This window comes from Suricata suricatta, chromosome 1 (assembly GCF_006229205.1).
Source record: "Suricata suricatta isolate VVHF042 chromosome 1, meerkat_22Aug2017_6uvM2_HiC, whole genome shotgun sequence".
Taxonomy (NCBI): domain Eukaryota; kingdom Metazoa; phylum Chordata; class Mammalia; order Carnivora; family Herpestidae; genus Suricata; species Suricata suricatta.
In genome coordinates this window covers 138,743,792-138,757,605 of record NC_043700.1, presented here as the reverse complement: position 1 = coordinate 138,757,605, position 13,814 = coordinate 138,743,792, and the positions used below count along the sequence as shown (strand labels likewise).

The 13,814-nt window shown below is 40.0% G+C and overlaps 1 protein-coding gene across 1 annotated transcript in view; it reads right to left on the bottom strand.

Moving 5' to 3' along the window:
* Window positions 1-5,785: 5,785 nt before the first annotated feature.
* ADAMTS3 (ADAM metallopeptidase with thrombospondin type 1 motif 3) overlaps window positions 5,786-13,814 on the bottom strand; it is a 249,462-nt gene continuing 241,433 nt past the window's right edge. Inside the window, exons 21-22 of the mRNA XM_029930029.1 lie at window positions 13,139-13,256; window positions 5,786-8,500 (exon numbers count right to left, since the gene is read on the bottom strand). Coding sequence (XP_029785889.1) covers window positions 7,941-8,500; window positions 13,139-13,256 — 678 coding nt within the window. The 3' untranslated portion in view covers window positions 5,786-7,940. The remainder of the gene's footprint in view (window positions 8,501-13,138; window positions 13,257-13,814) is intronic.

The window sequence follows — 13,814 nt, the reverse complement described above, 5'->3', positions numbered from 1 at the left end:
GGTCAAAGTCTATTGGCAGATGACACATATGCTATACCACAAACACCAAAACACAGCATTTCTGGCAACAAATACCCATCAACCCACAGGAATGTATATCTATGACCCAAAGAGATCACATTTCAATGGTCCAACCTCATGTATTATACTTGGCACAAATTAAAAATAAATGTGAATCTTCATCCTTTCATAAGAAATTTTTCCACTGAAAATTTATTCTTAAACAGGAGACACTTTAACTGGATAACTTGAATTCCTCAGAGATCATATTCTTTAGTCATACTAGAATGACTATAGACAAGGAGTGTATTAAAATGATATGCTATTAATATGACATTTAATGTTACCAAAACAAGTAGCTTTATCTCAGAATATACATATAAAGTTTTCCAAAACCCTATTCTATTAAAGGAACAGAAACACCTTGGGTAAAAACTAACAAAATTTATGTGTTCGGATGAACACTTAGAAGGGCTCAAAGCAGCCCATAAAACCTTGACCCGCAAGCTAACCCATTTTGAACACACAACACTGACCATTCATGCGGCATCAGCAATCAAGTAACATCAACTTAGCTGCACTGAACAAGAATACACAAACTCACACAATAAATGTTACTTTCTAGAATTGTTGAAAAAAACCTTTCAAACGTGATTTGCTCTGGATTATAATCGGAGTATAACCCTTTGAAATATTTAAAGATGGAATAGAATTCTCTCTCTACTCATACTTAGGAATTCATTAAGAAAATCCTTCTTTTTAGCTATTATTTTTGTTATACATCTTATTAAACACACTATTAGAATGTTATGCATCCTCAGGCTTAAGAAGGAAACACAGAAAGACTATGATTAACCACACCTTTGCCATACTTTTCTAGATGCCAAAAGCCTATATTAAAGATTCCATGTGTATTTTTCACCTTCAATCTACTTGTATTTAGTAACATGATTTTCATTTCATTTATTTGATTGCTTTGATTTATTAATTTACCTTAAATTTAGATTTAGTTTCTTTTTTTTGACATAGATATAACTTTTGAGTTTTTATTTAATCCTTACATAATTTTGCTTTACATTGATTAAACTTTATTTGATTCAGTTTATTTTAACTAGTTTTGATTGTTTGTGGTTTTCATTTTAGGATGTCAAATGACATTTCATGATTTGAGATTTATTTAATTTTTGTGTTGTTGTTTTTGAAAACATGATTAAGTGACTTAGCTTTGCCCTCAGTCACATTAGCAGAATAGTACTGTTGACCTGGCTTAAGACATATTTGATCCCTGCATGACCCTCACAGATTAGCCATGAGGAATCACGGGCTGGAATGTCAAGAGCAAACTGGAGTCATTCGTGTCAAGCAGTGACACAGGTCAAGCAGTGATGCAAGCAGCCAAGGGTTTTGAGCTAAGACCAGATATGGCTGAAACCAGCACAGGCTGACAACACACCCAGAACGGACCACCACTAGAACCAGAGGAGGTCTGCAAAGGTCCAAGACTGATTAAACTCCTTTAAAAATGGAGGATTTTTGCAGCAAACTGTCAGACTTTCTAGAAGCTGACCCTTTCATGTCTGATCAACTCAAAAAGGCAACTGCTGCCTAAGTCTCTGCCAAGCGATGTCTGAGCAGAACAGAGCCTTCACTGCTGGGATATAATAAGCAGCAAGTGCTGGTAGCTGACTTGGACCCAACCAAGACCTAATCTTAACTGAATGCTCACAATTGGTTCATTAACTTCCCATCCCTTGTTTTATCTTGTTTCTTATGTGACTTGTCTTGTGCTTTGCTTTGTGTGACGTGTAAGAAGCCAAGTTAAACCTGCGGTGAAAGGTCACAGAGTTTGGAATCCCGAACCTGCTTTACTACTATGTTAACCTTGCTTTATGCTCGAATGCAGCTGACATTGTGAAAAGACCTAACTGATTGTGCACCGCCTTCAGAGCATGCTCATGACACTGAACTTCTCATAAGGAATTTCAGACTGAGCTTTTAATAGTCTTTCAAGGTTAAGAGCTAAGCCAAATCAGTCTTGCCTGCAATACCTATAGATTTCAGTTACTTCCTCTCTTTTTGAGTTCCTCCTAAATATCCTTAGATTCTGGAGCCTGCCAGGAAGTGACCTTCCTTCTTCACCTGGTAAGGCTCCTGGGAACCCTGTAAGCAAGATATCAGCCTAATTTTTTTTCCAAGAGGCTTCCCTGGGTCCATAAAGTCAATCTTAGTTCCTTAAAGATATCTGGTCAGATCTGGGCCTATGCAGGTCTTTCTCAAATAGGGCATTCCACACAAAGTCTTGGTAATGTAACCAATGTTTCCAATGGTGTCATATTACAAGAACAGATGCTTATTGATCTTAGAGGGGAGGGGGAGGGGATGGGTTAAATAGGTGATAAGCACAGGGCAATGCATAGAATTGTTGAAGCACAACACTGTACACCTGAAACTGACACTGTATGTTAACTGAAATTAAAATAAAAACATTTAAAAACCATAATTGATTTTCCATTTTGTCAGTGCCACAAGCCCCAGCCAAGTTTTCTGGATATTAATTTATGTCTAATTCACAACCCATATCTGGGATTGTGCTTGTATTATCCTCTGGCGAACCAGCAGGCACACAGTTTCCCATTTTGCATGACCTACGAGGATAGGTTTCACTACTCAGATACCCAACCAGAATTTGCCTGACGTTGTATTTAGATCCAGATCCTGTAAAATATCTATGTCCAAATTATACTCAGGCAGGAATAAGGGAAATATGCACTAGAAAACAGCAAGGAGGAAGCCTGCCAATCTGTAGGTAGAGATTAGTCTGTCTGACTTTGATAATTTGTCCCCATAGCCATCAACAGCTTTTCTTTCTCCCTGAAATATAAGTGTATATATTCAGTTACAGTGTCTATAACAGCTGGTACAGTCTGTTAGCGCCAGACCAATAAAAGGTTAATTCAAGGCGGGGCCTCCTGCTGCCCCCTGTTGTGCCCATAGGCCCTAGTCTCTGGTGGGCGGGGCATCCACCTCTGAAATACTGCAGTACTGGAGGGGCCATGCAGTGACACACCTGGCTCTCCTGAGCCTTCCTTTAAGGCTTAGCAAGACCAAATTGGGTTGTTTGTCTTTATTTCCTCTCAGGGTCCCAGAGAATATTATCTTGCCAAAGTTGTTTACGAGAGAACTTGATGGGCCCCCTTTCCGCCATTTTATTATCAGCAGTATCCTGTTTTTCAACCCATGTAGTTCCCTTCTGATGGATTATTTTGGCTTTACTTAAGTCAGCCACCACAGAGATTACTATACAGAAGGGCTAACAACCCACAGAGGCAAAGACGGTCACTAAAGTCCCACGCCATGCCCCCAGGCCGACTGTAACGTACAGTCCCTACCATCTCCCCCAGGACCCCACAGTCCTAACAACCAAGCTGCCACCCCCTCTCGACCCTGTTGCTTTCTCACCACTTCAGATAGGATATCTAGCAGTTCCACGGTCGATTTTAGGGCATCACCATACTCATGAACTGGTCCGAAACACTCAAAAGACCTGGCCACGTCTCCCCACATGGTGGTAGATGGCCAGCGTGGGATTTCCCCCAGAAACAGTAGGCTTTCTGTAGCTCAGCCCCTTTACTCGTACTTATTTCATTTTCACTCTCCAGCAGACTAACCAATTGTTAGAAGGTGAAGCAGAGTCCGTGACGTATCCTTCCTACTGAGAAGGCACTGAAATACCAACAACCGAAGCAAGCTGCTCAGTACCATTTACAATTTTGTTTTGTTTTTTTAAAATTCAGGACAACTTACAGACAAACGATCTGGCATGCGGACAGACTGCTGAGTGATCGGACGTACTATCATTCTCTGCTCCTGGTGGGCCCCTAATCCTCTGCTTTTGTGGCTTGAGGAGCGCCACTCGCGGTCTCAGGGTAGTTATCTAAAGTGTCACCACCTGTGTGCCAGAGGGGCGAACAAGATGGAGGGCCAACGATGGCGTCAGTATCAGCACTCCTAGAAGTAACCTTACTGTAGCCTACATGAAGTAGATGGGCAAGTTTTTAAGCGCTTGCCATTTCTCAAGATGGGGGAATCTAATACCTAGGTGACCTGTGTGATGATGTTGCAGAGATTTATATCATTTTGTTTCATTTTAGCATTTGTGCATTTTTTAAAAAAGGCTTTTATTTGTATTTGGGAGAGAGAGCACAAGTGGGGACAGGGGCAGAGATAGGAACAGAAGGTCTGAAGCGGGCTGTGTGCTGACAGCCCAGACCCTGATGTGGAGCTTGAGTTCATGAACTGTGACATCACGACCTGAGCCAAAGCTGTATGCTCAACTCACTAAGCCACCCAGGTGCCTCTAGAATTTGTGTTTTTGATGACAATTTTAGGGTATGCTTTCTTTCCTTGGTAAGCAGTATTTTAACAAATTTTAATAATACTGTCTCTAGCTCTAAGTAAATTCCCCAAACTTATGTTTTCTAATACTAGTTGATGTGTTGATTATGCCTGTGCCTATGCCTATGGTTTTTATATTTTATATTATTGCATTTTAAGTAGTTTTCCTGTATCCTACTTTTACCTTTTTAATGCTTTCGTAACAAGTGATGACGTCCTTTTTGGTTCTCCATATTTTCATCGTTCAAGTGATTTTTTTCTTTTATATCATATATTTATGCAGCTTCCTCATGGAAGAAATATTAAGCTGTGTATAAAGGAGTGACTTGATATTTATGTGAAGTGTATTAATGTAAATATATGAAAAACATTTCATTTGCTAACAATTTGGGGCATTATTTCACCACTGGCCATTTTTGCAGAAATACAGAATTAGTATTCTTTAGTTTGACTACTTATGGTTTGTAAAGGGAGAGTGTACATAATTAGCTAAAATTTTTCAAAACTGATGACTGGAGATCATTTTTAGCGAGTTTGTCCCTCCTAATTTTTAAAGCTAAAATGCTTGTCTTTAGATTCCTGAAACTATGTTCTTTACCACCATTAATGAGGCATAGTGACCATGATTCAAACTTCCTGTGGATCCTTAGAGGAAGGCTGTGGCTTGGGCACGTAATGAAGATGAGGCAGAGGAAGCTGAGGACAATTCTAGGACAATGATGACACTTACTGCTTATGGAGAGCTACGACGTGGTAAGCCCTGTGCTGACAACTTTACTTTCTCATTTCTCACAGCAATTACGCCATGTTTGACAGTTCTGCCTCCCATTTTATAGATTAGGAAACTGACATTTAGTCTAGTTACCCAAGATCATTCAGGATAAAGATACAGGTGCAGTTCAAACCTGAGTTGGTCTGATTTTTCAGTTTAAACTGGTAACCATGTCAATAGAGCCCCCTGCCCCCCCCCCCCCCATGACGACTCATTCCTGCTCACAGCCCTGAGTCAGGTGTCATATATTCCCAGTAATCCTCAGGTAATCAGGTTCAAAGCTGGTGGGCAGCTCTTCTTTAAAACCACTCTGGGACTGCACATTTAAAAACGGAAGTCCTTCTTTCCCTTCTCGTGCATCCCAGCATTATTGCCCTTTTCTTTCTGCTTCTTCGTAGTTCTCTGGGATGGCTTTAAGCAAAAAGCAACCACTCATAGTCCTTAATTAAAAAAATATTATGATACACCCTGCTGTGAGGGGAGGAGACTGTATTTGAGCCTCTGTAGAGAAAGTCCAAGGAGCTAACGAATTTGATACCGTTTCACTTTGCAGGAGGAAAAGGAAAGTTTCCATTACTCAGTGGTGAATGTAATGATAAAACCTAGTAGAGCCAGGTCTATGTTTTGTTAACATTTTTATTGCTACGTGCTCCCAATACAACAAACAGCATCAGTAGTGTACACTTTGATAAAAAGGAATTTTTAGCTTAGTAGAAAAAGAAGCTCAGAGACCAGAAGTATAACAAATATGTACATCTTTGTGGGAGGTGTATGTGTGTGATGATCTTTCTCTGTATTCTCCTGTGGACCAGATGCATACAGATGCAAGCAAACTAGAGAGAATCTCATTCCCGGGAAACTTTTAGGGGAAAAAAATGACTTCCACTTGAGGCTCAGAAATTGTTCTACTATCTGGAATTCACCTAATTCAGTTAAACTTTAAAAGTCTTGCATGAAGTAGCAGCGATTCTTCAGAGGTACAGAGTCAACAGGGGAAGCTGGGAGTTTACCATGGTTAAAACACAAAGGTCCCTGTCCATTCCGTGCTTGGAGAGGTTAACATCACTGTAGTTAGTTTGCATAATATATTTTTAGACAGTTCAGGAACTGACCTCAAAAACATTTTGCTCACAACACTTTCTTTTTTCTTTTAAGTATTTATCTATTTCGTATACTTAAAAAGTGTTTCTAAATCATCATTTATTTGAGTCCATACTATTTTATGTTTCATTGAATGGGAACAAGTCATAAACTCTGTATCGACTACTTTAAAATTCCAAAAAGTGGGCATAAAATCGAATTTGTTTAATTTTAGCTCTTTCATTTGGCTGTTGTATTTGCTTAAATTTCTCTTCCATGAGCAAAATGTGCATCTCTAATTATGTCTCTCTAGTTTACCAAAATATGTCATTGATATTAGCGTAAATATTTAGTACATAAAAATACTATCAAGAAAAAAATCACCTTTTAATAAATATCTTCAGTTCTGAATTCTATATACAAGTACTTTACATCTACTCCCTGGCGAGGGCATTTCTGGCTTCACTGTGAGCAAGGTGACCACTGACATAAATTACTAGCACATTATTGCAGTCAGATGCATTGTGGTTGCGAACACTTGGATATGAACCATGCAGAAAATAAATATTGCAACAATTTGACAAATACTTTCTTGAATCTTCTTCCAAAGCTCCAGAGCCCTATTATACTCGGGTATCAACTTTAGTTCGATGATGCTTTTCTCGGCTACCAACACACAAACAAATGATCTCAAAACATTTTTCCTTTGTTGTTATTACAGTACATTGTGTATAACCATTTGTATATGTCAACAAAGGGAAAAGAAAAAACAACACAAGAACACAGGACACTTCAGCGGTGCCTATCGAGGTCCCGGTAATAGGGTTTTAATTTTGTCTTGCACAGCCTAACTTACTAGTCTGTGTTCCCTGTGACCACAAGTATACTAAGACACCAACCTATCCCTTTTCATCTAAAGGAAGGAAGGTAATAGATAAGCAGAAATCTGTACATCTGCAGCCCATCTGGTTTCTCTGTTTCTGTAAATGTACATATCACATTGTTGATTAAACAAAACCACACAACAACACCCTTTGTGTTGTCAGCAGCTACAATTATAACTCCTTATTCATAATATTCTGCTTTGAAAATCAACCCATAGAATGTCAAATAAGGCAATACTCAACAACAGGCACCTAGAACATCCAGAAATGTAATATAGTAAACAATCATTTGAGAACACATCTCTTAAAATAATACTGATTTCTGCAATATACAGTATTTACAAGACAGCTGCAAATTTGCTCATACAATACTTCTAATATAGATAAATAGGAATACAAGTCTAAGAATTCTTTGCCCCATTTCCAAAATATTTTGTTAAAGTGTAAACTGCTGGCACCTCTTTTTTTGTTTCTAGTGTAACCTTTTGAAAATAAAAAACGAGCTGATATACAGAATTGGTTCCAGTCCATTTACTGCGTTAGAGAGTGACCAACACACTTAGCAACTTACTTTCCTTCTATTAATAATCTTTGGTGCTTTCTTCCAATGGATTCTGGTAAGTGAGTCAGTGCAGAACAAGAGGAGGATGAAAGCAACTAGAAAGTGAACCAGCACTTTTTGTTCCTCCACGTACAGATAAAGTGAGTTGACGATTTACGGAGATTTACACTTCAAACAAGTATGCACCACGGGGAGAGGGAGCTTGTCCGTGTTCTCCTCTGATTGCTAGCCTTTGAGGGTCACTTTCTCATCTTTCCAAAGTGGGTGATCTTATTGGACGTCTCTTGTCAATAATTTTTTCATCTTTCTTTGAGGTTCTAGCCTGAGAAGAAGCACCTATTGAATCACTGACTGCAAGGAAGTGGGCGGCAGCCGTTTCTGAAGATGAGGTGAGGTGGCCACTCTCGGTGGGTGGGGAGACCAGTGTCAGAGTCTTGCTTCCTGCTTGCTGAGCTCTCCTCTGGGGGAAGTTAGCACCGTCAGGTTTACTGTTTGGCCTGGAAGCAGTGACTACATTTGGACCTCCCACTGAAGAGATCCTACTCAAAGATTTCTTCTTCTCAGCAGGGGGCTCTGAATGGTAAGGAACCAAAGATGTAGGCACCGCTAGGGATCCAGGGAGGTCGCTAGGGTTAAAGATAGCATCATCATGAGTTTCAGCAGCTTCTGGAAGGTACGGTGGTGGCAGCGTGCTACTGCGTTTGCTACATGACTCACAACATAACTTGTTGTAACCTGGAATGGAGCAGTACCGGGCCAGCACCTCCATCTGGCAGAAGATGGACTTGTCTCCCAAACATGGCTCCTCTGTAAAAATTAAAAGAAGACAAGATAACACCTACATCTAAACGTTAACGGGCAAAAATTAAAATTGTTTATGAATATAAAAAAATTAAGTAAAATCTGACATGAATGAGAATTGTCTAAATGTACCTTTCATTAAAAAGGTGAGTGGTGGGAATGTAAACTGGTGTACCCACTACAGACAACGGTGTGGCGACTCCTTAAGGAGTTAAAAATATAACACCCATATGGCCCAATAATTCCCAGAAGGGGTATTTATCTGAAGGAAATAAAAACACCAGTTCTAAAAAACATATATACCCCCCATGGTTACTGCACCATTATTTACAATAACCAAGACACAGAAATAACTTAAATGTCCAGCGATGGCTGGGTGACTGGATCAGAAATTGCAGTGTACATATACAATGGACTATCCTTCAGATATAAAAAAGAATGAAATCTTGCCATTTACAACATGGATAGACCTTCAAGGCATTATGCTGAATGGGATAAGTCAGAGTAAGACAACTACTGCATGATCTCACTTGGATGTGGTATTGAAAAATAAAAGCTCATTGTTACAGAGAACAGAAAGGTGGCTGCCAGAGGCAGGGGCTGGGGAGTGGGTGAAACGGGTGAAGGGGGTCAAGAGGTAGAAATTTCTTGTCATAAAATAAATGCCTGAATGATTAAAGTTCATAATACTGTATTGCATATTTAAAACTGCTAAGAGTAGATCTCAAACGTTCTCATTGCAAGAGAAAATAATTGTGTAACTATATATTATGATAGATATTAATCAGACTTATGGTTGTGATCATTTCCCAATGTATAAAAATATCAAATCACTATATTGCACTGAGACTAACATAAGTTATATGTCAATTGTACCTCAATAAAAAATATGAACATTTGGAGAAATTCACTGAAATAAGTAGTTCTTTATGTGCACAGCACTTGGGCTGATCACCATTTTAATCTCTGTCAAGAGCCTGCAGATTGAGGGTACTTTTTCTTCCTAGTAGGAACATATATCATTTTAGAATAAGAAAATCAGATTCATTTTGCCACAAATATTTGTAGGCTATAAAGGGGACCTCTGTTTTATTTTTCTTTTTGTTCAGGACTTTTTTTTTAATGTTTATTTTTGAGAGAGAGAGAGAGAGAGAGAGAGAGAGAGAGAGAGAGAGAGAGAGAGAATGGGAGGGGAGATGCAGAGAGAGTAGAAGACATAGAATCTGAAGCAGACTCCAAGCTATGAGCTGTTAGCACAGAGCCCGATGTGGGGCTCAAACCCACGGACTGCAAGATCATGACCTGAGCCAAAGTCAGATATCCAACCAACTGAGCCATCCAGGCATCCCCTGTTGTTGTTTCTTAAAAATTTTATGGTCTTTCTGGCTTTCTAGTAGAGTAGCTTCTACATTAAATCTAAATTTAAAATCAAAATAAATTCTAAAGACCTGTTGGAACAAATCTTAAAATGTATCACTGAAAAAATTCAAGATAACATCCAGAGCCAATGTAATGGTTTCATTTTTACTACTGAATATTTTTAGGCTACTTATTATTTTAAAGCATAACTGGGCAAAGTGTATCAACATTCTTCTGAATGATTATTCATGGTTTTAAAACTTAATTCCATTGAATTGATAACACTTGATATACTTTACTAAAGTAACATTCATAAAACAATACTTATGTGTATAGACTATTTTATTATTTAAAAAAATTTTTATTATAAATTATAAGAATTAGATTCCAAAAGATTGCAAATGTTGAGCTTATGGACACATTAGTTTGTACTTATTTTCAGCCATTTTAGGGTATATCTTATGCAGAGCCCATGAACTTGGTGCAACCTAGAAATACTGATCCTATGTCCAAATCATAAACACAAAGAATTCTAAATTGTGGCATTTTTGTACTATAATCACTTAAAATTACAATGTATTGCTGGGTAATGCCCTACTGCTAGGAAAGGAATCTTCTATATGAATTGCTAAAGAAATTAAAATTAAAGAATCTTTTTTTCTTAAGTTTGGAGGGAAAAGACATACGGTTGGCAAGACCAATAGAGAGCTAAAATTACCACCCAAATCTATAAATTAATTATAAAATTACCTATTAGAGGTATAATACCAAGTCTTCTTTCCAAACTATGGAATGACCTGTGTTTGCCCAACATTTACGGATCTATTAGATAGTATGACATGTCTAAGTATTTTATGTTAGATAAGATAATCATCTACTTATGTTGTGAATGCCTGTGAGTCACATTAACAGGTTTCACTTCAAATACCCTTATCATTTCTGAATTACCTTTTTTATGCCTATATCTTAAAATAAGATTAATTTCTTCTTCCATATGTTTAAGGCTCCAGGCCCTGAGATGAGAGGACTCTGGCCCCTCACCCCTGCTCCCTCCACCCCCTTCTGTGGCCCAACTCAAAGCGTGATCTAGTCTCTCTGAGTTAGAGGACTCCACGCACAGATCACCCCTCTCTGTGCGAGCACCTCAGCACTGCACCGACTGCTTCACAACCTGGGTCTGATTAGGGCCAGAACACGCTTCTGTACGGAGAAGGAAAAGGGAGAGACAGTATGAGAAAAAAACAAATGGACTTTAGCTGCAGTTTGAGACTGACGGGAAGCATTGCTTACTCGACATGTGAGAGAAATGTGTGGCCTTTCAACCTCATAGAGCTGGCTGCTGGGCCTGGGCTTCAGAGGAAGAGGACAGCTAGAAGAATGTGGAGTCCCTAACCCAGTTACGCCATTTTGTTCTCACCTCTGTTGTACGATTAAAAAAATTTTCTTTTAGCTAAAGGATGAGAATCAAACAGTTCTCACTGACAATCGGACATATTTGCAGAAACACACAGCTCTGTCAGCTATTAAGAAAATAAAGTTTACTCACGAAGTTTTTCGCCAGCCTCCTGGGAGTAATACATAAGACTAAAATATTATGGCAATAGTAAACTTCACAGCTTCTAACTGGGTAAGGTTTGTTCTCTTGGCTTTGGCTTGTGTTTTGAATTTTTCAATATACTTTTCCAGAGGAAAATGATTAAATACATAAGTCCTTTGTCTCCCCCTCATGGTCGTACTTATTCTTGCTACCACACATTTTAAATAAAAATTTATAGTGAAATAATTTATAAGGTTTAAAAGACTGGATGTGAAATTTCCTCAAAAAAGTAAGACATCTGATAAGACAGTGCCTTGACAATTTTCTTGAAAAAAAAAAAGAAAGTACCATTCAAGAGATGTCAATATTAAGGGCTTCCTGGAGTGAGGACCAATGAATAGGCAACTTTATGAGTCGCAAGTCTCACCAGTGTGAGCAACGTCCACAGATGTCATTAGGTACCGACTTAGAAGGATGGAATTTAAGAGGAAGCTTGTGATAGACGAGGTGGGATGGGTAAGGGAGGAGCCAAATGGGGAGGATGTCTGAGGTGGCAGGTGAGGGGGGTGGCGAGGAGAGAAAGAGAGAGGAACAGGCTGGGCATGCAGGGTACGGGAAGAGAGCCAGACACAGAGGAGCAGAGACATGGGGCCTGGGAGAAAGAAGGTGAGGAAGAGAAGAGACAGAGAAAGGAGGTGGGGGAGATGCAGAGAGAGATGCAGACACAGAGTGGGAGAGGAAGGCAGAGGAGCAGAGGGGGAGAAAGGGAAGAGCACGCTGAGAAAGGGAAAGGTGGGGAGAAAGACACAGACACACGAGCTAGAAAAAGACTGGAGGGAGATGTTAGGGAGAGAAAGAAGGAATATGGAATATGGGGAAATGAGACAGGAAGAGATGAGGAGAGAGAGAAGAGGGAAAGAGAGAAGGGGTGGAGGTAGGGAGAGAGAGAGGAGAAGAAGAACAAGACTGAAAAGGATGCATGATAGACAGAGAAAGTGAGCAACCTATAGGCTGTGAATGACAGTAGGTCAGAGATAGGAAGCAACCAGAAAATGAGAGACAGAGGCCAGCAAATGGTGATACACAATGAGACAGAGGACAGAGATGGATGTAAAGAAAGAAAACCACCAAAAAGGAGGAAGAAGTTATAAAAACTGCAACCTTCCAACATATATTTTGTTTTATGATAGCACACTGACATATAGTGTAAAATAAAGTAAGCTCTGCTTTTGCAATACAGCAAGGAGGCGGGCTGGGCAGATAGCTGCCGGCGTGCGAGGTGTCTGGTCTGCAGGGCCCTCGCTGAAGCACGCCTCTGCGGAGGGACAGATGACAGACATGGCTTTGGGAATGACGTTTATTATCCACAAGCCTAAACTGAATAATTACAGTAATATATTTCAAAGCCTTCTGCAATATTATGCTGTTCACAATGATGCGAAATTGTAAAAGGTCACAGAGAGAAAATAAGTAGCTTCTCCGACTAGAAAAACAAATCGACAGCAACTTTGCACACATGCCACACCCTCACCCCAGCATTAGCGCCTGAAAGGAACGGCGAAGCTGTGGTGGTTATGACAGCTCATCTCGCATCTGAAGAAACAGTATTTGGCTCATGTCTCACGAGGGGGGTGTCCTTCGGTTATTTTTTGATAAGCAAACAGGAATTCCAGAGTTTGTTCTGAAATTTGTTTTCTGAGGCTTCAAGACCATGTGAGTGCAGTGAAACCAATCAGGGTCACACCTACCATGACAGGGAGGCAGCTGACAAGCTCTGGCAGACGGTGGCTTCTCCCCGGCACAGTGGTCTCCAGCCCTGCAGAGGACCTGCCTCACCTCTGTTCCTTCCCCGCACGTGACCGAACACTATAGAAACAAAGGCTGGAATTATAGATGTTTATTCCACCAAGGCCATCTTTCTCCCTTTCTCCATGTGCACACATAAGCATACACACATACACACACGCACATGCACGCACACACACAACATGCTTGCACAACTTTGGAGTTCTTTCTCTATTTTGTTTTGGAGACAGATAATCCTAGGTTTGTAGCCTGACTCCGTCATGTACCAGCCCGGGCACACTGCTGTTGAGAAGTGTGTGGACTAGTGGTAAGCACAGACTCCAAGTTACAGCCATGATCGGCCTGTGAGAAGTAGGCTTCTTTGTTTTTGGAATGTAGAGGACAGACTGGGGGAAAGGCAGCCCTGGAAGGTGCTGTTTTGGACCCTGAAGATGAGCTGTAGTGGGTGAGGAGGTGGTGGTTAGACAAGAGGAGGGGGAAAGGCCAATAGCTAAAAGATAGGAGGGTTGAATGAGCATGGTCTTCTTGGAATAGTAAGGACTTTGAGGAACTGGAATACAGAGTTGGAATAAAAAACAAGAGAATATGAAGAATTAGCATGGGATTTATTCTGGTGAA